Source organism: Engystomops pustulosus, chromosome 1 (assembly GCF_040894005.1).
Source record: "Engystomops pustulosus chromosome 1, aEngPut4.maternal, whole genome shotgun sequence".
Lineage (NCBI taxonomy): Eukaryota > Metazoa > Chordata > Amphibia > Anura > Leptodactylidae > Engystomops > Engystomops pustulosus.
Window position 1 is genome coordinate 193,011,815 of NC_092411.1, and position 24,135 is coordinate 193,035,949.

The 24,135-nt window shown below is 41.8% G+C and overlaps 1 protein-coding gene across 2 annotated transcripts; it reads left to right on the plus strand.

Annotated features, from left to right (window-relative positions):
• Positions 1-2,838: 2,838 nt before the first annotated feature.
• Positions 2,839-20,238, plus strand: DCK (deoxycytidine kinase). Of its 2 annotated transcripts, none has more exons than XM_072116766.1 (7): positions 2,839-2,889; positions 9,618-9,733; positions 11,704-11,897; positions 13,563-13,710; positions 14,760-14,875; positions 15,380-15,479; positions 19,444-20,238. In XM_072116766.1, exons 1-7 carry the CDS (start codon positions 2,874-2,876, stop codon positions 19,468-19,470), a joined length of 717 nt encoding a protein of 238 aa, XP_071972867.1. In that variant the 5' UTR covers positions 2,839-2,873; the 3' UTR covers positions 19,471-20,238. The 2 variants fall into 2 exon arrangements, with proteins under 2 accessions (XP_071972867.1, XP_071972856.1); XM_072116755.1 differs by lacking the exon at positions 2,839-2,889 and adding an exon at positions 7,395-7,681 and having other exon boundaries at positions 19,444-20,236.
• Positions 20,239-24,135: the final 3,897 nt, after the last annotated feature.

Consider the following 24,135-nt stretch of genomic DNA (forward strand, 5'->3'; position numbering starts at 1 on the left):
GAGCAGGTCCATCTAAATACAGGTTTTGGTGATTTTATAAAAAATGTGAAAAATGATACCTAAATTCTGAGCCTCATAACATTCTAGTAAAATATGTGGAATATTAAAAAAACATCCAACATAAAGCAGACATTAGGGAAATGTAAGTTATGAATTTATTTGGGTGCTTTGACTATCTGCATCAAAAGTAGAGAATTTAGAACGTTGAAAATAAAGAATTTTTCCAAATTTTTGCCAAATTTTGTTTTTTTCATAACTAAACGCAAAAGATTTCATCCAAATTTTTAAACTAATTTGAAGTACAATGTGTCACAAGAAAACAATCTCAAAATCCCCTGGATATCTCATAGCGTTCCAAAGCTATAACCACTTATAGCAGTGATGGCGAACCTATGGCACGGGTGCCAGAGGTGGCACTCAGAGCCCTTTCTGTGGGCACTCAGGCCATCAACCTAGGACAGAGTTCACCAAATCCATTAAATCTTCCTGCAGTCCTAGGCAACTTATGAGATGCTGCGCTCAGCACTATTTCACAGCGACACTTCATTGACTGTTTGGAACTGCTTGAAAAGTGAGAAGTGCATTATCTTTGGAGATCATCCTAGTGGGCCCACCATTCTTCCTAAACAGAGAGACCCTGGAAAGAAGCTACAATGATAGTCTGAATTTGTCCTCCTTCCTTCAACTGTATTAGTGGTCTCATGGGGCTGATACAATTGAAAGATGTGGAAGAACAGGTAGCAATAAGTTGCAGCTTAAAATGCCATGCCAGCACTTCACGGTAATTAAGTGGGTTTTGGTTGTAGTTTGGGCACTCGGTCTCTAAAAGGTTCGCCATCACTGACTTATAGTGACACAGGGCAGATTTGAAAAATGGGGCCGCGTTCTTAAGGCCAAAAGAGGCTGAGTCCCGTAGGGGTTAAAAATAAGAATCTCATCTTTCAGATCACATCAGGCCTATGGCTTTGTGAGTTACAGAACCAGAGATCAATCAGAAAGATCAATACAAAGTTGGAAACGTGAGATGCAGTTAAAGATATAGCTCCAGCCAATTATCTAACTGCCCATATGTCCGGCTCTAGCTCACAGTATCAAAAGCTTGATTAGATTTTTGATTTGCATTTTTATATGCATCCAGTAGCATTTATAGGTACTAAAGAACCGCAGATGGGGGCTTCTGAAGTGACACTACCCCTACAACCTCTAAACTAGACTCACCTCATGTGAAAATGGGATGAGAAGAATCATATTTGCCCGACCTAAGAGCTTCCACATGCTGTTGTGCCAATGGAATTGTCAGCAGGTGGAAAAATATTGGCAATTAGCAAGACACTAAGGGGGGGGAAGTCACACATTGCATTTTTATTGCGTTTTGAAACCCATTACAGCTAATTACATTACTGTTAACATTTGCATTTACATAATGCAATGTAAACATGATGTTAAAGCATGCTTTTTGTAAACGCAAATGTGTTACAGTGATGTAATTAGGCAAATCGCCTCTCCTCAGCTATTGTATTGTGTTTCAAAATGTAATTAAAATGCAAGCAAAACTCACTGTGTTACCATGCACTAAAGGAGTGGTTTTGTAGGTGGGGACCAAAGACCACTTCCCAGTACCTATGCTTTCTGGCTAATGTTTTGGTCAGTTTTGTTGGTGGTGCTTTCAAACTCATGGTAGCATGAGACAGGCCACGGTCACACGGTCCGCTAGCTAGTTCATAACGACCTGATAACGTATGCGTTTCCAGGGGGCCTGGTTACCGATCACATGTGATCGGGCTGAGGCTCACCCCCTGTGCGCTAGTGTCGTGTAATAAACGTAATGCAACACTAGTGGAACGTGTGACCGCGACCACAGTCTATAACCCACACAAGTGGCTCAGGTAGTGCAGCTCATCCAGGATGGCACATCAATGCGAGCTGTGGCCAGAAGGTTTGCTGTCTGTCGGCATAATGTCCAGGTGCTGGAGATGCTACCAGGAGACATGAAGGGGATTGTAGGAGACAACAACCCAGCAGCAGGACCGTTACCTCCGCCTTTGTGCATGGAGGAATAAAAGGAGCACTGCCAGAGCCCTGCAAAATGACCTCCAACAGCCATAAATGCGCATGAGTCTGCACAAATGGTTATTAACTGACTCCATGAGGATGGTATGAGGGCCCGACGTCCACAGATGGGGGTTGTACTCACAGCCCAACACCGTAGAGGATGCTTGGCACTTGCCAGAGAACACCAAATTGGCAAATTCTCCACTGGTGCCCTGTGCACTTCTCCGATGAAAGCAGGTTCATACTGAGCACATGTGACAGTCTGTAGACGCTGTGGAGAGCAAAATCTGACTGCAACATCCTTCATCGTGACTGGTGGGTCAGTATTGGTGTGGAGTGATATTAACATTTGATGATAATTTTTGGAAGGGGTACACCATGCCACAAGAACAATGTTATACAAAATAACCAAAGTATATCAACATAAAACCTTTATTTTGCAAAAAAGCCTGATGATCATAATTGGAGAACTGCAATGACTGTACCACAGAGAAAGATAATGACATTTTCTGAAGGTCATAACAGTCACCAATCAGTAGGACGTGCACAGGCCTTTGCTGTGAATTACTTCAGCACATCTGCAGCCACAGGACACCATGAGTTTCTCACACTGCAGTGGTAGATCTGTTCCAGTCTTCTTTGAGTCTCTTTCACATGTCTGTGACTGTTGTGGGTTTCTTGGCCATACATTTGTCACTGAGGATTTTTAGGTGGTTTTCTATTGGCTATAGATCAGGGCTCTGGCCTGGTCATTTCATTGTTTCAATGTTTTCTGTTTCAAGGAACTGCTTTACAGTTACAGAGGAGAAGTGGTCCACAACATGCTCCTTACCAAAGGTGAGTCTAGCCTTTTTATTCTTTCTGTTAGCGAGAGGTTTGATCCCTGTAGTCCAAATGCTCTTAAACATTGAGTTACTCTATAACCAGACAGATACTTAGGGTGCAGTCACATATGGCATTTACAATACATTTAAAACGCATGTGTTTTGAGGGTGATGCCAGACATGGCGCTTCAAACCCGTTTTTGGTCCGTTTTTTAAGAAGTCCATTTTTTTTTTACAGGTTTTACCAATTATCTTGATTGAAAATGGTCAAAAACGGAAGCGTTTTTAACGGATTACTTAAAAACAGACCAAAAAGGGGTTCAAAACGCTGTGTGTGGCATCACTCTTACATGTTTGGCTGGTTTGAAAGCAGTTTTCTTCATTGCTGAAAATGTAAGCAGCTGTGACAATGTTAACACAGGTGCTTACACTTCCAGCAATGAAGAAAAATGCTTTCAAACCAGCCACATACATAGTAAGGCTACATTCAAACTAACGTATGGAGGACGTATATACGGCCGAGGTATATACGGCCGATATACGTCCTCCATACACGTAAATGGGCGGTACGGTGCAGCACAATTGCGGACCGTACCGCTCCGTACCCGGAAAAAGATAGGACCTGTCCTATCTTTTGCCGTAATACGGCGCAGTGCCCCATTACTTCCTATGGAGAGGGGCGGGGGTGAGCTGCGCTCAACTCCTCCTCCTCCTCTCCCCGTGCACTGCCGTTGCCCGCTACGGTACGGGCGGGCAACGGCAGTGTGAATGTAGCCTAAGAGTTAAAAACGCATTGCAAATGCCACGTAAGGCATTTTCACATGATGCGTTGTGTCACGTTTTTTGATGCGTTTTTCACGCATTCCAAAAGCTTCAGCCTTGATCACATGATGAGGTTACATTGTGATTCATCAGATGCAGTGGCAACGCAATGTAACCTTAGCATGTGATCAAGGCTGAAGTCTTTGGAATGTGTCAAAAACGCAACGCATCGTGTAAAAGGGCCCGAACACTTGCAATCAATTCCAGCTGCAGCATTGAAATGATTAGCATAAAAGTACGCTTGGCAATTATTTCCTGTAGTGCGCTGGTAAAAAAGGGAAATATCAGAAGCAGATCGCAGCGTGCGCCGGACTGCTCAGCAGGACACATGATGCAGTGATCCATGTCAGCAGTGCGCCAGAGTTTCCCGTGGTCCTCATACTAGTCACTACTGCAGTGAATGAAGAAGCTGTAACCACAGTGCCATAAGGCACTCCTCTGCTGTGTCGCTTGCTTCACGGCTGTGTTGTTATGGGACAGGAAGAGGAGGTCTGGTGTTAGTGAAGATGGAGGAGGAAGAACGAGAGGAATGGAAGTTGTGCCGCCAGGTGAGCAGACATCTCATGGGCCTTCAGGGGGCTGACTGATATACTACACTTAGATAGGCTGTGTACATGTGATGGACGTACAAGACATACACGGGACATGTGATATGTAAACAATGGAAGATATTATGACATGTATGTACTATGATAGCTATGATGAGATAGAAGACATGTAAATGCTCTGTAAGGCTGCATTTACACTGCTGTATATACGGCGTATATACACTCACCGGCCACTTTATTAGGTACACCTGTCCAACTGCTCGTTAACACTTAATTTCTAATCAGCCAATCACATGGCGGCAACTGTAGACATGGTCAAGACAATCTCCTGCAGTTCAAACCGAGCATCAGTATGAGGAAGAAAGGTGATTTGAGTGCCTTTGAACGTGGCATGGTTGTTGGTGCCAGAAGGGCTGGTCTGAGTATTTCAGAAACTGCAGATCTACTGGGATTTTCACGCACAACCATCTCTAGGGTTTACAGAGAATGGTCCGAAAAAGAAAAAACATCCAGTGAGCGGCAGTTCTGTGGGCAGAAATGCCTTGTTGATGCCAGAGGTCAGAGGAGAATGGGCAGACTGGTTCGAGCTGATAGAAAGGCAACAGTGACTCAAATCGCCACCCGTTACAACCAAGGTAGGCAGAAGAGCATCTCTGAACGCACAGTACATCGAACTTTGAGGCAGATGGGCTACAGCAGCAGAAGACCACACCGGGTGCCACTCCTTTCAGCTAAGAACAGGAAACTTAGGCTACAATTTGCACAAGCTCATCGAAATTGGACAGTAGAAGATTGGAAAAACGTTGCTTGGTCTGATGAGTCTCGATTTCTGCTGCGACATTCGGATGGTAGGGTCAGAATTTGGCGTCAACAACATGAAAGCATGGATCCATCCTGCCTTGTATCAACGGTTCAGGCTGGTGGTGGTGTCATGGTGTGGGGAATATTTTCTTGGCACTCTTTGGGCCCCTTGGTACCAATTGAGCATCGTTGCAACGCCACAGCCTACCTGAGTATTGTTGCTGGCCATGTCCATCCCTTTATGACCACAATGTACCCAACATCTGATGGCTATTTTCAGCAGGATAATGCGCCATGTCATAAAGCTGGAATCATCTCAGACTGGTATCTTGAACATGACAATGAGTTCACTGTACTCAAATGGCCTCCACAGTCACCAGATCTCAATCCAATAGAGCATCTTTGGGATGTGGTGGAACGGGAGATTCGCATCATGGATGTGCAGCCGACAAATCTGCGGCAACTGTGTGATGCCATCATGTCAATATGGACCAAAATCTCTGAGGAATGCTTCCAGCACCTTGTTTAATCTATGCCACGAAGAATTGAGGCAGTTCTGAAGGCAAAAGGGGGTCTAACCCGTTACTAGCATGGTGTACCTAATAAAGTGGCCGGTGAGTGTACATCCCCCATAGACGGCAATGCGCTCATTGGGACATGTCCGATAGATAGATCCAAGGCAGCACAACCTGTATAGCCAGGTGCAAAATCCGTACAATCCGTGGCATAGGATCCTAATGTAGTTCAAGAGAAGCAGCAGCACTCCGATAGTGAATCAAAGCAGGGTGAACAAGGTGGACACTCACCGAAACGTCGCATCCTTGAAATAAAGATCACCCTGCTTTGATTCACTATTGGAGTGCTGCTTCTTTTCTTGAACTATATATATATATATCTTTCCCCTATCTTTGACCGTTCTGCTTGATTATTCTCTATGGAGCTGAGGGAGATTGTCGAGCGCAGCGTTCAGCAATTTTCCATCAGCTCTATAGAGATTAATGAAGCAGAACGGTCATGTGCAGCCATCTGCTTCATTAATCTGACGGAGCGACGATGGGTCCGAAGGAAGCAAGTGGGACCCCATCGGACCCCTTCTTTTTATGATCTGTGCTGAGACCCCACTGATCAGCAAGTTAGGTCCTATCTCGTGCATAGGGCCTAACTTTTCTTTGCGGGAAAACCCCTGCGCCACATTTCTGCACTGAAGGGGGCGTTCCGGTGCTCAGTCGGACCGTACATCAGATTTAACATGCAAACTCCAACAGAATTGTGTCACATGCCCCATGTTAAAGGACCACCAAAAAAAAAAAAGTTGTGCAATATTGGAGCAGTGCAGAGGGCGCCAGATTCATGAAAAACGTGTGCCAGAAATCCTGAACCTGGCGCCCCCTGCAGTGAGGTTTGCACTGTTCTTAGTAAATGTGCCCCATGTCTTTTCCATCCACCAACACCATATTACACCACAGACTGTCCAGGAGGTGACTGATGCTTTAATCCCGATCTGGGAGGTAATCCCTCAGGAGAACATCCATTGCCTCATCATAGCAGGCCCAGGAATTGTAGGGAGAACATAAAGGCATGTGGAGGCCACACTCACTACTGAATAAGTGTACTTGTATTACAGCAGCACACCTGCTACAGATTTCAGCTGTGTCACCTTGGGCCAAAACAACCCTGATCCCAGACAACCAATGCAAACAGGTTAGGCCTCCACACTGCAGTATCCTCGTCCAGGCTACAGCAACACACTCACCCCTCCCCTCTCCGTAGCCATGTATGGCCGTAAACGCAGGAAAAGATAGAGCATGCTGGTACAGTACCACACATGGGTGGTCACAATACCGCCACCAGGCGCCATAGCCATCTATGGGGGCGTTTTTCAGTGTGGCGTGCAAGCAGCCTTACTGAATCTGCCAAAATGTAAAAAAATTGGTGATTTTAAAAGTAGCCCTAAAAAAAAAGAAAGAAAACATTGTTATTATACAAAGTATAGAACAAATAGTTTCCATTTCCTTGTAGTTATTATTCCATATTGTGACAATATGAACCCCTCAAAGACAAAGCCCAAATGCAAAGGCAGAAGTACTCTTTTCTCAGAAGAACATAGTTATACTATGGCATCTTAAAAAAAAAAAATATATATATATATATATATATATTTCACACGAGTTAAAATTCCCAGGTTGTCACCCAAATATCTCTGCAATAGCTTCGCAAACACACAATACAATGCGCCCGCATTACTTCTTCCCGGGCACCGGGGGTGACAGTTCACCTCAGGCTGCGGCTCCTGTCACCCAGTGACGTCCTCCTGTCGTCCTATTGGTTCTTCGCTGTCAGTTGAGTCAGTGACTCCGCTGATCCCGGGTAATTTGTCGCTCCTGATTGGTCCGGACTGGAGATTTTGAAAGGTCCTATAATATTTCCCAACTCCGCCCTTCTAGCGGCGCCAAAACTCAAAGACACAACGCGCGGGACATTCAGATCCTGTCTGCCGTCACTGCAGTGTGTACTCCACTATGGCCACCCCACCGAAGAGAAGCTGCTCCGACCTTCCTCCATCACCCTCCTCTGCTACGTCATCCCCGGGCAAGAGGAGCAAAGTGAAGCGCATCTCTATAGAGGGCAATATCGGTAAGACGTGTGACTGGGAGAAGGCGGGCACCTGCTGACTGTACAATAGTCCCGGGCATAGATTCCCTGTATAATCTTCTACAGAAGATGCCGGACAGTGGGGCACCGACTGCAGCTTGGATTATACAGAACAGCCCACATCTCTATTACTCCGGCGGTAGGGGATGGATACAAAAGATACAAAAAAAATAATAAATTATAGGGAAAATGTGTGTCATATTTTTTTAACAATTTTGTTTTTAACACTGAAGTTAATTGTATTATGGTATAGATTTTCTCACGTGTATTATTCGCATAACATTAGGTTTAGCACACTGTGTCGTCCCTATCTATTACACATGGGCTATCTAAATCTACCCCCCACCCCTCTTATGATGGGAACCCTTTATACTGATGCATGTGGTGGAGCTGTGTGATGGTCCATAGTCTCCGTGGCTCTCATTGGAAAACATTGCTCTTCCTAATATTATTTCCCCATCTGACAGCCTTGTGTGCTCTGGGAAATGTAGGTGACGCACAGACCGGGGCGGGGGGATTTATCATGCGCCGGTGTATGCTGGAGGCTACACACAGGACATGTATATTGGCAGGCATATTGAGTACAAGCGCATAGATATACTGTAGGTGGCTTTGTACAGTTTGTAGGTTATACTTGGGTGGAATTCTTTAGGGCTGAAACACAAGCACGCACGTGGTCCATGAAACATGAACTCTGTGCTGACCAGATTTTACAGACCAACTGTTCCAGGGAAGGGAGAATCCCAGTAATGGAGTCCCTGCTTCTCTGTAATTTCATTGCTTGGTGTTGGCCCTGCACCAAATATGGCTATGGCCTCTTGATACATGTCTGGTTCAGTTCTTATGTACTGTAGCTGTTGCCTGAACCTGGCGTAGGCTCTAGGTAGTACACAAGACATTGTCTACTTTATTCTTTGGATCGGTACAATCACAGGGATTATAAATTTATATAGGTTTTAATACAATGTAAAAAAAAAAAATTATATGTTGCAAAATGACGAAAAAGCGGCGTTTTGAGCACTATTTACCACTATGGGGTTAAACACCGGGAATTCGTTATTATATTGTGATAGGACATTTTGGGATGCGGCGATACCTAAAGTGTTTATGATTACTACAGTTTCTTTTTATACTGGTTCTAGGGAAAGGGGCGATTTGAATTTTTGTTTTTCTACTTTTTTTTTTGTTTTGCTACTTTTCAGACTCCATATGTACTTTAACCCTACAATATGGCAATATATGGGGATTTTGCTGATCATTTATTAAAATATTGCGATAACGTCATGGGGCATGACAATCTCGCCTATATGATGCTGTGGTAATCGAAGAGTTAACACCAGTGATTATTGTTGCCACCAATCATGGGTGTTGCTGGTGGTGTTGCTGCAATATGCAGCAAATATCCACCTAGTATGGAGAGGGCTCAACCTCCATACACTTGCAGCTGGCGTGTGAGGTGCTAATATGTCACGTGTTGGTAAGGGGTTAATGCTGGGGAGAGGAGCTCAAATTTTACAGTTGTTTAGAAATGTTTAATTTCAATACCATGTAAAATAATGAATACAGCACGGGTTTGCAATATTCTGATGAGATTTCTGACATCCAAGACCTCTGAAGTGTATAAACAAATGACACCCCTGCCTGTGCAATGAACCATGTGAGATGTGCAGTCAGCCAGACATGCTTCCAGTCACTCAGGACACAGCTGCCACCAGATTTATCTGACAGTTTATTAAAGAGAACAAACATGTTGTAACCCCAGAGGCAGCAAAATAGTGACGTCTCCAAACTAGTTTTTGTTAAAATGCAGCACTGACTTCTTCCTGTGTGTGCAGACCATCCATTCATGTTGACTTATACTGTAATTGCTCTGCTACCCAGCAACATTTGTGTTAAAAATTGTCAATGTCTTCTCCAGCTGCAGGTAAATCTACGTTTGTCAATATCCTCAAGAAATGCAATGAGGACTGGGAAGTTGTTCCTGAACCAATAGCAAGATGGTGCAATGTTCAGAGCAGTCAAGATGAATTTCAGGTGCGTTTCTTATAAATAAGTGTAACATAGAGTTTACGCTAGGGTTTCACCGATACCAGAATTTTGAGTCTGATATGATACCCAGAAGACTGTTGTGATACTCGATACCGACTATATGATACCTTCAAGAAAATTTTAAGTATTATCTGAATGTTTAGGGTGCAGTGACATATGGCGTTTACATTACATTAAGAAGTGCAATGTAACCGTCTGGGGGCGGGGCTCAGTCTGATCGCATTTCCATTGAAACATGTGATCAGCAACGGTCAGCAGTGATTTGCCAGGAGATGATTTAGTGCTTTATGACAGTGTAGTATTAGGCCCCTTCCACACTTGCGTTTTTCATGCGTGTTTTCTGCGCATGCTTTTGACGCGCAGAACTTGCATTGCACTCTGACCCATTGTAATCAATGGGCCTTTTGAGACTTGCATTTTTTTTCACGCACACACACGCGTTTTTTTTAACACGCGTTTAAATCTCGGCAGGCTCTACTTTTGCAAGTCACACGCGTGAAAAACGCACCATACAAGTCTATGGAGATGCCTCAAAAACGCATTGCACTCTGAGACACTTGCAAGTGCAATGCGTTTTTCACGCAGCAATTGCCATAGAAAAGATAGAGCTCAGTCCTGAGTCCTTTCACGCGTGTGAAAAACGCATTGAAATTGCATTGAAAACGCACGTGAAAAACTGAGACACTGAACAAACTCTGACTGAAAACTGATTGCACTCTGATGCAAAATGTGCGTTTTTCACTGATCAAACTCTGACGTGATCTGCAACGCAAGTGTGGAAGGGGCCTAAGTGTAGTAAAGATTGTCCTGGTAATGTTAATATAAAATAGTATATCAAATAGTATAATTTAGGGCTCAAGTAGATGAGTGTTTTTGATGTCCTAGCTTTTTTTTTTTTTTTTTTTAAGCGGAGGGCAAACTGACCCACTGTTTCCTATGGGTCTGTTCACATGTCCATTTGTTTAATGGATGTGCAGACATTAAAAAAAAAATAGCAGTATGCATTTTTTCGTCTCGCATGCAGACCACGTACAAGGCAATGGATTCTCAAAACAATGGACGGCACATGCAAGACATCCGTATGCGGTGTTATTTCTTCAAATATTGCTAGGCAACCAACTGGGCAGGGCAAGATTAGAAACCATCAGCTTTTTTTGCATATGTAAAAATAACCGATGACTTATGGCTACAGTATGGACTGATCAGACATCAAGTCTGCATTTTTTGCAGAGGAACAGCAGACACGCCTGTCTGAATAAGCCCTTATTTTTTGTCTTATAAATTTTTATTCCTTTAATTTAACTGTATTATATTCTTAAAATGTTATAATCACCATAATAATTATAATAATAATCTCAATATTTAACAATATCTGAGAACATCCCTCTCTATATACCAGTGCATGGAGCCTGTGTCACAGTGAAGGTCTTGGTTACATAAAATATGCCCATAGTGGATAGAGGCTCTGTCCTGTATCTCAATGGAAGGTGGAGTGTGGAGGTTGTAGGCTCAAATCCCAGGCAGGGCAAAAAAATATTTAATTGAATTAAATAGGGACCTTGTGTGGAGATGTAGAGACCATGTATGGACAGATGGTGATGTGTCCCTGATGACATGCATATCTGTGGATAAGTCATAAATGGCTGCAGGTCCCATCTATGGGACCACATGTATATTGGAAACCGTGGGAGTGAAGCGTGTGTGCCACTCGTGTGCAGCCACTGTCTATTTAACTCGATTTGAGCAGCAAAAATATAGTCTTAGCAGTTGCCAATGCTCTAACAGACATGACTGGAGATCATCCACATTGACAGTTTTATACTGCACCAGATTTATCATCAGACACAGTGATGAATCTTGCTGAGTATATCCTGAATCCATTTAAGAAACTTGTCTTTGTGGGAATACACCTTTAATAATTTTTTTTTTTACACAATTCTCATGTTGAAAAATAGGAACTCACCACATCACAGAAAAGTGGTGGCAATCTTCTCCAGATGATGTATGAAAAACCAGAACGCTGGTCCTTCACCTTTCAGTCCTATGCTTGTCTGAGCCGTATTCGTGCGCAGTTGAAAGCCTTCGGAGGGAAGCTGAGAGAAGCTGAAAACCCCGTGCTCTTTTTTGAGCGTTCAGTCTACAGTGATAGGTAATGCGCTATAATGTTGCATCCAGTTCGTATGTTTAACCCCTTCCCGCCGCAGCCTTTTTGCGTTTTCATTTTTCATTCACCACATTCAAAAAAATTCCAAATGCAGTGAAATTGGTAAAAAAAAAAAAAAAAAAGCGCATTTGTGCCGTATTCTTGTGGGCTTGAATTTTACGGATTTCACTGTGTGCCCCAAATGAGATGTCTACTTTATTCTTTGGGTCGGTATGATTACGGGGATACCAAATTTGTATAGGTTTTATAATGTTTTCATACATTTAAAAAAAATTTAATCTGTACAAAATTTTTGGGGGGATTTTGCCATCTTCTGGCGCCAATAACTTTTTCATACTTGTATGGAGCTGTGGGTGGTGCCTTTTTTTGCGGATTTTGATGACGTTTACAATGTTATCATTTTTAGGACTGTATGACCTTTTGATCACTTTTTATAGAATTTTTTTTTAAATGGCAAAAAAGTGCGACTTTGGACGCTATTTTCCGTTAAGGGTTAAACGCAGTGAAAAACCGTTATCATATTTGGATAGATCGGGCATTTTCGGGCGTGGTGATACCTAATGTGTTTATGATTTTTACTATTTATTTATATTTATATCAGTTCTACGGAAAGGGGGTGATTTGAATTTTTAGGGTTTTTTTATTATATATATTATTTTTTTTTAACTTTTTTATTTTTACTATTTTTCAGACTCCCTAAGGTACTTTAACCCCAGGGTGTCTGTACGATCGTATCATATACTGCCATACTACAGTATGGCAGTATGTGTATTTTACTACTCATACATTACAATGTGCTGATAGCACATTGCACTGAAGGGGTTAACCCGAAGTAGCTTCGGGTCTTCGTGAGACCCGAAGCTACCATGGCGACGGATCACCGCTCCCCGATAACGTCACAGGGAGCGACGATCCTCAGAAAGATGGCGGCCACCACGCGCCACCGTCTTTTTGAAGCCGCGGGTGTTACCGGTAAGCCTTTGCTGCAATATGCAGCAAAGACTTACCGGCTATGGAGAGGGCTCGGCCCGCGAGCCTTCTCCATGCACCGGGACCCGACATGTGACGTAACATGTCAGTAAGGGGTCAAAAGACTTGTGTTCATTTCATGTTCACATATTTATGCGGTTTGAAAATCTTCCAGAACAATAACGTTCTGGAAGAATATGCACACTGCCTTTAGAGGTTTCATAATCCTACTTTGAGAGGGGTTTAATCTACTGAAAAAATTTAAAATATGCTGGCATTAAAGGAAATTCATCATCAAAGCGATGATAAACCAGGAACACTTACTGATAGATCCAGGCACTTTGATTGTGATCGTATTTGTTATTCATGGCCTCCTTCCTTCTCAAATTAACTTTAAAAAATATGTTAATAAACCAATAACACTGAGTGTGTTGGGGGTCGAGGTCCTGGTCGATGTTCTATTGCGTGACACTGCGGTTTTTCAACTGTGTATCCACACTGAATAAATAGATTAAAAGCTCAATCTAAATGTAGCTGCAAAATGAAAAGTAGCAGGGTCTTTGTACCAATTTCACTTTTGTTAACACAGGATACTGAGTAAATGAAACGGAGCTACAAGTTCCCTAGTTTCTTTATCTTATATGTTGTACTTGCAGTAATCATCATTTCCCTCTTTTTCAGATACATTTTTGCTTCTAATTTGTATGAGGCAGAGTGTATGAATGAAACGGAGTGGACAGTTTATCAGGACTGGCATGAATGGATGAATTCTCAGTTTGGTGCCGATCTTCAACTGGATGGCATAGTCTATCTCCGTGCAGCACCTGAGGTAAGTGTCATTCACTTTCAGGGGAACTACTAAAAATATACTACCGTATATACTCAAGCCAAGTTTTTCAGCACAATATTTGTGTTGGAAAAAAAAACCCCACTTGGCTTCTACTTGAGTATTAAGAAAAAACTACTTGGCTCTCACCCCTGGCGTTCTTTTCTCCCCGCATCTTCCGGAGGCCAGGCTGTGCAGTCAGAGGCACATCTATGCTCTCTGCCTGTAGCTCTGCTGAACATTCTACTTTAAAGAGGGACACTTTTTGTGGCAAAATTAAGTGCCTTGGCTTATACTTGAGTATATTCTGTAAATAAAATAAAAACAAATGTGTCGCTTAAAAAGTGCAATTTCCAACACAAAGTTTCTTGGCAACTTTTCAGTTACTGTATATACTCGAGTATAAGCTGAAGTACCTAATTTAACACAAAAACCTGGGAAAACTTATTGACTGGAGTATAAGCCTAGGGTGTGAAATGCATTGGTCACAGCCTACACACAGTATTTAGCTAGCCAGCATGTGCCCCTTTTGTATATAGCCCAGTATGCCCAGCCTAATAAAAAACATGTGCTCACTTTTCTGAAACCCACCACAGGTCCTCTTCTGTCTTCTAAAGCTCTGTCTTCGGGTCCCAAAGCGTTGCTGTTGCATATACCATGACATCAGCAGCTTGCTGACAACATAGTGGGTGCCGATGGCGGCTACACACTATATGATGTCGGTAAATGGCTGACATCTTGGTGTGTGCGACAGGTGGTTTTTGTTTTTTTTTTTCCCTCCATAAGAGTCAAGCATAAGCAGAGTTAGTTTTCAGCACATCCTCATCACACTGGTTTATTTGGTTTATAAAATGTGGACAGTAGGCTTTACTTCTGCGTTGAATGCAGCTCCAGGGCAATGCTTAGACTATGTGATGCTGGTGGCCCCTGCCTCCCCACAGGACTACTGGCCACAAGTTGCAGCAAGGCTGCAGCATCACTACTTCATGCTTAAATGTCTCTAAAGTTCCCAAAATCATTTATTGAACGTTATTGATTTATTTATTATCTAGAATTGCCTTAAGAGAATTTATTGTCGTGGAAGAGAGGAAGAACAAGGAATTCCTATGGAATATCTGGAGAAGCTTCATTATAAACATGAAAGCTGGCTCCATCACAGAAATATGAGGTAAGCATATTCCCACGTCTGGCTAGTAAAGCTGTGTAAAAATTGCCAGCTCCTGGCATTTTAACTTTATTTGGCAAGGCAGGTGTGACTGCTTGATGTTTTAAAGGCTCTCATACTGACTGATGGTAGACTGTTACTCACATACTTGTTGTTTCCTCCTGAGCCGGTATCTGTAATTCTTTTGTATCCTTTAACAGTCGCATTATCAAGAAAAATAATATGCAAATAAGCCGGAGGTACTCAGGCTAACATCATCTGAGCCCCTCTCTGCCTCGTACCCGCCATTAGAGCTTGCAGAATGCTGGTAGATGATGATAAATTACTCTTTTTCTTGATAATGTAGTCTACCACCAATCAACTATCCCTGCACACAAATATTAATTCAACAAGATGTCACACAGACAAATTTTTTATTTTTTTGAACTTCTTTACTTTGATTTTCTTTATACAACCAATTGCCTTTTTAACTAGATAGATTCTAATAATCATAATTGTGCTTTACAGGACTGATTTTGCATATTTACAAGATGTCCCCATTTTGACACTAGATGTAAATGAAGATTTTAAGGATGATAAACAGAAACAAGAATGCCTTATAGAAAAGGTATGGTAGAATACATCCCACATTTAAGAATGTTTTATTTAACACAATGTAAGGCCTCATTCAGACAGCCGTTATGGGGGCTGTAATCCGGTTGCATTATTCACTACCAGATCATGGTCTCCATAGACCTCTATGGCACCTGGTCACAGTGCAGTTGGCACATGAGGTAATCGCTTCACCATAAAGTATTGGACTTTTCCTAAACTTTGTCAGATTTGTGATGTGGCTGCAGCGTCTGCCTGTGGAGGGAGCAGGGCTAAAGAGCACTCGCTCGCCCGGGATCTAGTCCGGGCGATCACACAGCCATTGGAAATGCACCCTAAGGCTAGGTTGAGGCTACTGTCCTAACCTCCATTAAAAAAGTAAAGAATGGTGGTTTTAACATCTGTTAACCCCTTAACGCTCTGCGCCGTAGCTCTACGGCGCAGAGGTATAAGAAGTGTATGAAGAGGGCTCACGGGCTGAGTCCTCTTCATACAAAGATGGGGGTTTTTGCATATTGCAGAAAACCCCCCACCGCTAATAACCGCGGTCGTTGCCCCTCCGTTGCCTCTGCCGGCGGCATTTAAAAGACGGGGGGCGGCGATCGGTTGCCATGGTACCCTCGGGTCTCCGTTTGACCCGAGGATACATGGCTTCTGCATATCCATTACAATGAGCCTGTGGCTCATTGTAATGTATAGTGTGCAAAAATGCCATATATTGCAATACAGAAGTATTGCAGTATATGGTAGGAACGATCTGACCATCTAGGGTTAATGTACCCTAGATGGTCTAAAAAATAGTGGAAAAAAAAAAGAAAAAAAAAGTTTAAAACATAATAAACAGTAAAAATCACAAACATATTAGGTATCGCCGCGTCCCAAAATGCCCGATCTATCCAAATATAAAAGCGGTTACGGCCGGCGGTGACCTCCGAGGCGGGAAATGGCGCCCAAATGTCCGAAATGCGACTTTTACACCTTTTTACATCACATAAAAAATGATCAAAATGTCGCACAGACCTCAAAATGGTAGCAATGAAAACGTTGCATCATTTCGCAAAAAATGACACCTCACACAGCTCCGTGCGCCAAAGTATGAAAAAGTTATTAGCGTCTGAAGATGGCAAAAAAAATTTTGCTTTTTTGTACACATTCGTTTAATTTTTGAAAATGTATTAAAACACAATAAAACCTATATAAATTTGGCATCACCGCGATCGCACCGAACCAAAGAATAAAGCTGACGTGTTATTTTGAGTGCACAGTCAAAGTCGAAAAAACTGAGCCCACAAGAACGTGACGTTTTTTTTTTTTTTTTCAGTTTTTCCACATTTGGAATTTGTTTTCAGCTTCGCAGTACACGGCATGTTAAAATAAACAACATTATGGGAAAGTAAAATTTGTTACGCACAAAATAAGCCCTCACACAGGTCTGTACACTGTAAAAATGAAAAAGTTATGGATTTTTGAAGTTTGAGAGCGAGAAATGAGCGGAAAAACCCTGCGTCCTTAAGGGGTTAAAATCCCGTTTTATTCAAACGTGAAAAAAAGTACTGCAACCACTTTTTTTTTTTTTTTCTTTCGTACAAAAAGCACATGCTTAACCCCTTCCCGCCGCGGCCCTTTTCGATTTTGCGTTTTCATTTTTCACTCCCCACATTCAAAAATCTGAAACTTTTTTTATTTTTCCATGTACAGAGCTGTGTGATGGCTTATTTTCTGCGTAACAAATTACACTTCAAAATGCTGGTATTTAATATTCCATGCCGTGTACCGGGAAGCGGGAAAAAAAATTCCAAATGCTGTGAAATTGGTAAAAAAAAACCCGCATTTGTGCCGTATTCTTGTGGGCTTGGATTTTACGGATTTCACTGTGCGCCCAAAATGACATGTCTACTTTATTCTTTGGGTTGGTACGATTACGGGGATACCAAATTTTGTATAGGTTTTATAATGTTTTCATACATTTAAAAACATTAAAACCTCCTGTACAAAATTTTTTTGGGGGATTTTGCCATCTTCTGGGGCTAATAACTTTTTCATACTTTGGTGTATGGAGCTGTGGGTGGTGTCTTTTTTTGCAGATTTTGATGACGTTTACAATGTTATCATTTTTAGGACTGTATGACTTTTGATCACTTTTTATAGAATTTTAAAAAAAATTTTAAATGACAAAAAAGTGGCATTTTCGACTTTGGGCGCGTTTTTCCGTTACGGGGTTAAACGCAGTGAAAAACCATTATATTTTGATAGATCGGGCATTTTCGGACGCGGTGATACCTAATGTGTTTATGATTTTTACTGTTTATTTATATTTATATCAATTCTAGGGAAAGGGGGGTGATTTGAATTTTTAGGTTTTTTTATTATAATTTTTTTTTTAAAACTTTTTATTTTTACTATTTTTCAGACTCCCTAGGGTACTTTAACCCTAGGGTGTCTGTACGATCCTATCATATACTGTACAGTATGGCAGTATATGGGGATTTTATTGCTCATACATTACCATGTGCTGACAGCACATGGTAATGAATGGGTTAACCCGAAGTAGCTTCGGGTCTTCGTGAGACCCGAAGCTACCATGGCGACGGATCGCCGCTCCCCGATGATGTCACGGGATGATGTCATGTAAAGATGGCGGCGCCGATCGCGGGTGTTACCGGTAAGCCTTTGCTGCAATATGCAGCAAAGACTTACCGGCTATGGAGAGGGCTCGGCCCGCGAGCCCTCTCCATGTACCGGGACCCGACATGTGACGTACTATTACGTCACATGTCGGTAAGGGGTTAATAGTTAAATACCGTAAAGAAGGTGTCTCAGATCAAACTTGGGGTGGTTTCACATTCAGTGATTTATTTATTTTATTTTTTTCTGAACCCAATTTGGCTTACGGATACATACAGATTAGTTTTCTCTTCCTGGCTTCAGTGTTTTTTTTTTCCCCCTTCACTGATACTCTATTGAACCATTCTTTCCAATGGGCTCTTCACATTTCCGTTTTTTTTTTTTTTTTTTTTTTCAGTGATCATTTTAGAACCTGTTTTTTTTGCGTTTACTGATAACATTGGATCACTGGGTGGGGGAGGGGGGGGACTGAAGTGTGAAAAGGCCGACTGAAAAGAATAGTTCCGTAAGGCATCAGTGAAGAAGAATCAAATCTGTATGTCTCCATAAGCAAAAATGGGTTCAGTGAAAAGTCACTTGTGTGAATAAACACCATTGTATCCCAACTGTATTGGCAATATTGGGATATTCTTGTATATGCATTTCTTGGCATTTAAAGGTTATATAAATTATAGGGCTATGTGTGAAACATACATTTTTAGGGGCACATTCACATTGCCGTTGCCCGCCGTACTGTAGAACGGCGGGGAAAGGTGGTGAGCGCTGCTCACCCTCGCCCCTCTCCATAGGGATATATGGCACACGGCGCAATATGCCAAGAAAAGATAGGACATGTCCTTGTTTTCACTGGGTACGGTGCTGCACGTGTGTTACACCGTACCTTTCCCGTAGGGCGGCGTGCTCCCATTGCCATCTATGGGGGGGCGTATATATTGGCCATATAGATGTCCCCCATACGGCAGTGTGTATTTGGCCTAAAGCAAAGAAAAAGGGGCCTTTCCTAATCAAACAACACATTGGGCAACTTTAGTCCTTGACAACTAAACAAACTAATTTATGTAATAGGTGTATGTTTGAGCCATTAAAAGGTTTGTCCATTGCTGGGAAAAACATGTCTGTCTTTCCAAGACTGTGACCGTTGTTTGTGCTAATATTTCAGCTCAGCTAGTATTAATGGAGCTTGGTTATAAAACTATGCACTGCAGAGGGTTAAGGTGGGACTACTGTTTTTGGTGGAAAGCAGCCATGTTTTTAAAACCCTGGGCAACCACTTTTATAAAAAAACAAAAAATAAATTCGTAAAAGAGTTAATTTTGGCATCGTAGTAAACGATATGTTCTCCTTTTTCTTTGCAGGTTAAAGAATTTCTAAGTATACTATAACTTTCAGAAGATGAACTTGCTCTTGCTCTGAAGACTCAAACTCCCCTCTCCTCCTGTGTTTTTCTTTTTAATTGTAAATGGAGTGACATGCATAACTTCTATTAATATTGTCTCTTGGAGAATCTTCTTTTTCTTTTTTGTGAGGAAAAATTTAGAGAACACCGCTTTGCTATTCAACTTGAGCTCCGACTACATCAGCACTTACTATTTATGCTAATTGTGATTTTTAATTTCAGTCTTGTATCAACATGTTTTTAATTGTGTATGTGTATATTATGTAATTATGTGACAGCAGGTGCCATGGTTAAAATATTGGATTGGATTACCTTTTGCAAATGCAACAGTAAGGCTTCATGTAGTTAATGATCACCATAGCTATAATACACCATAAACTATGGATTAACTGTGGAAGGTGCAGATGTTGTATGGTTTAAAAGTGAACTAAATTACATCTTCCAGAAAATGACTAAGAGCCGCTGCTAATGATAGTCATGTTATTGAAAGGTGTTTGTTTTTGTTTTTTTTTGTTTTCTTTTTGAGGGAGGGGGCGGGTTTGTTTCTCTATCTGAAAAGATCATGCCCTACTGGCAGACAACCGTGTTGTTTCATTAAACTGTGTTCTCATTACTCTATGATAATCCCACTTGAAATATTACTGCCGTCAATGAAATTGACCTAATTTTTTACTACCTTGTTTTGTAAAAGTTGTAAAATGTTTTTGTTTTTTAAAGATTTAAAAAACACTGTATGAAATTTTGTATTTAAAAGTAAAAATACTTGGATTGTCTCCATTATATTCTGATTCAGAAGTTTAAAGGGGTTGCCAACTATCACAAAACATTATCAGGGTAAGGACAAGAATCTAATAGGTTCACCCGCAGTTTGTGACTGTTTTGTGACAAGCTTTAGGACTTTTTGTGATGTTCCATGTCCTTCTGTCTTGGCAGATAGAGGAGGTTGTGCAGCTGTTAGTATATGCACACACCCTTTATCATAACCGCTCCCATATTCGTTGTTGAAAGGTCGTGCCAATTTCAACGAATATCCAAGAAATGGCATGGAGGATTAGATGTACTAGATATTGGGGTAGTGAGTTTGTGTAAAGTTTTCTGTTGGTCACTTTAAAGGATTTATCATTATGGGATTGCAGTTTCCAATATAATATATTATATGCAGGATTGCAAAATTTTGAGTACCAAAAAAAAAAAATATCTATATATAGACAGAAGTCTGGTGCAGGGCCTCAAAACCAGCTTGTGCTTTGGCTTGGGGTTCCCATCCTGTGACTCCAATCCTGTTCACCTCACAGTGTTGTGCATATGTAGTAAAGAAAGGTGCCCTCTACTTGTTTCAATATCTGCAGAATGCTGTGTTGGACAGGACCGGGGACGCCATGTTTCTGTTGTAAACTCCAGCAGCAATGGACATGCTACTAATTTATCCACCTCAAATCTGGTGACATACTCTCAGTAGAGTCATTATCTACCATACACAAGTACCATTATATGGGAAAAGGTACAACATCTTGCAGAAATATTTTTGACAAGTTAACTACCATATATTCTCGAGTATAAGCTGAGGTAACAAATTTTAACAAAAACTGGGAAAACCTATAAATTGGAATATAAGCCTATATGGGAAATGCATTGGTCATAGCCTCCACCTAGGACAGTGGTGGCGAACCTATGGCATGGGTGCCAGAGGCAGCAATATGAGCCCTTTCTGTGGGCACCCAGGCCACCGCCCCAGAATGAAGTTCACCAGACAGGACTCAAAGAATCTGCCTGCAGAACCTTACTACAATGATAGATGAATTTGCCCTCCTCCTTTCAACTGCATTGGTGTCCTTGAAAAGCTGAAGAATTGAAAGTTGTCAATGAACAAGGAGAAATAAATTACTGCTTAAATTGTTGCGCTTGCAACTTTGCAATAAATAAGTGGCTTGGTGTTGAAGTTTGGGCACTGAGGCTCTAAAAGGTTCGCCATCACTGACCTAGGAGATAGCCAGGCAGCCCATGCCCCCTAGTATATAGCCTGCTCTATTGTGCCCAGCACCTCTCGCTGACATCATGGTATGTGCACGTGTCACCATCTTGCATGGGCCTGTTCCTGGCTGCCTACGGCAAACAAGAAGAGGACCAGCAGGGGGCATTGGAAAGGCGAGTACTGAGGGTTTTTTTTTTCTTTTTTAAATAGACTCCAGTAGAAGCAGAGGATGGCTATGTACAAGAGCTCATCAGAATTTGTCAGTTTTACTTTAACCACCTAAGAACCCAACTCATTTGCATCTTATGGGACCTAGCCCATTTTTTTTTTTCCCCCCCAAATCTTCCATGTTTCACTTTGAGATTATAACTTTACAAGGCTTTAACTTAACAAGGTGATTTTTTTTGTGTGACATGTTGTACTTCACCTTTAGTGGTATATTTTTTGGTTTATTGAAATTTTAGCATTTTTGCAGCTGTATATTACAGCTGACACCACGCTCTGACACTCAGGGGCAGAGCCCGCTCCGATCACAAGTGTTTACCCCTTACACGCCTAAGAATTGGACCCCATCCCCGTGAACTCCATCCCCCCCCCCCCCGTGCAGCTTACTGGGGTTGCTCTTCTGGGAGGACTGTTGAGTGCCCTGCGGCTACCCGATGGCTCTCACAGTCAGACCACTTCTGGGACTGACTAAACTGTCTGCGCATGCCAGACAGTTTACACTGCTCTACAATGAATTAGTATTATAATCTGATGAGTGGGCTCAGGTACAAAGGAGGCCTAGATCAAAATCACATAGCATATGTGTCCTGTCTGCTAACATGAAATGGGCCCCCTGCTTAATAATCACGCACCTAGTGCTGGACAAAATACTCAAATATAATCCAAAATTACCCTTCAGAGAGAAGACACTAATACAATACACAGGTAGACAAAGATGTGGCCTCAACGTTGAGGATGTCCACAGGAATAAACAATATTGAGTGGCGAGACACAGAAACAAAAAGGGTGGTCTAACCGGACGATGTGGAGCTGGTTCACCCCCAGACGAAGGCTCAGTTAGAGCGGAAACGCGCCGGGGAGGTGGTCTTCCCGGACGGTGGAGCAATATTACTAACAATAGGTAAGAACTGGTAGCTTTATTAAGGGGCCCTTGTGTACTGGATCTACATCCCAGCAGCCACCTTTATGCTGTGCACACGGTATATACCTTTGACAGCTTCTACAGGGTTCATTCCCTCTGGCATCCAGCTCACTACGGTATACTATATATACATATGTATCAGCTCCACATCGTCCGGTGTTAGACCGCCCTTTTTGTTTCTGTGTCTTGCCACTCAATATTGTGTTGTATCCTGTGGACATCCTCAACGTTGAGGCCACATCTTTGTCTTTGTACAAAAAATTGTAATATGCATTGTAGTAATAATAAAGATTTTGACATTTTAAGATTAACTACCTGTGTATTGTATTAGTGTCTTCTCTCTAAAGGGTAATTTTGGATTATAAATGAATTAGTATTGTAGAGTAGTGTATTGGACTTGAACCAGCGATCAGAGTAAAAAAAAAAAAATGAAAACATTAAAGTGTAACCGTCATTCTGAGCAAAAAAAAACTAAAATACATAATTCCAGGTGTCCCAGGGAATCATTCCTCAAAGTATTTTGCCTCTCGGTCCTCATTTAGTATGTCTTTTGCAACCATGGTTTCCAGCTCTCAAAAAACCTACAATCAGCAAGATGGAGGGGCGGGACCTGCCTCCTGTCACCTCATCACAAGTGCCTGCTGCTGACCAATGGGATCATAGCTATCTATGTATATCCTATCTATCTTTCTAGCTAATATCTATCTATGTATATCCTATCTATATATTATCTAGCTATTTATCCCATATCTACCTATCATCTTTCTCATATCTATCTGTCTCTCTATCTATCTTCTATCTATCTATATCATATCTATCTATGTCTCTATCTAGTGTCACTCACTCATGCACATGAGGGCACAGCTTGCAGACTTGGAGAGTGTCTCCTGCCATTTCCTTGTGTGAGGTGATGGGGGGAGGCTGCAGTTTCTGTCTGTGTGGATTATGTGATTATACACAAGTGTAGGGAAAGCTGAGGGAGAGATACATGTAGGTGTTTGGCTACTACATTAGTGAGGGCTCCTGGCTGCACATGACTGAGTGCTGTAGACATGAGGTGATCAGCTGTGAGCAGGGAGAGAGATGTGGGCGTGTCTCTCCTTTCTGAAGACGGAATGTCCATAGTAACAGCCATCTGAGAGATTGCTGACATCTAGGGGAAGTCTGCAGAATACAAGAGGAAGGAGCAAGATTCGGGTAACTAATCCAATTGCAAAAGGGCTTAACATTACCTGCCCTGCAACATATCAAAAGTTTTTTGAAACGACGGTTACACATTAAAATAAAAATATAAGCCTCTAAAATGTCACTTTCCCATACAAACACTTAATAAAGTATAAAATATGCACCCACACGGTACAGGTAGTCCCCGGGCTTCATACAAGATAGGGTCCATAGGCTTGTTCTGAAGTTGAATTTGTATGCAAGTCCAAACTTTATATTTTATAATTGTAGTTCTAGACAGTTTTTATTTTTATATTTTTTTTTCCCCAGTGACAATTGGAGTTAAAAAAATTTTTTTGCTGTAATGG

What these genes read in the sequence shown, in the direction of transcription:
- DCK (XM_072116755.1), top strand. Translation starts at nt 7,567, where the DNA reads ATGGCCACCCCACCGAAGAGAAGCTGCTCCGACCTTCCTCCATCACCC. An exon ending in GCAGTCAAGATGAATTTCAG is followed by an intron (nt 9,734 to 11,703) that starts GTGCGTTTCTTA and finishes GTTGAAAAATAG; the next exon opens with GAACTCACCACATCACAGAA. An exon ending in AAGAATGCCTTATAGAAAAG is followed by an intron (nt 15,480 to 19,443) that starts GTATGGTAGAAT and finishes TTTTCTTTGCAG; the next exon opens with GTTAAAGAATTTCTAAGTAT.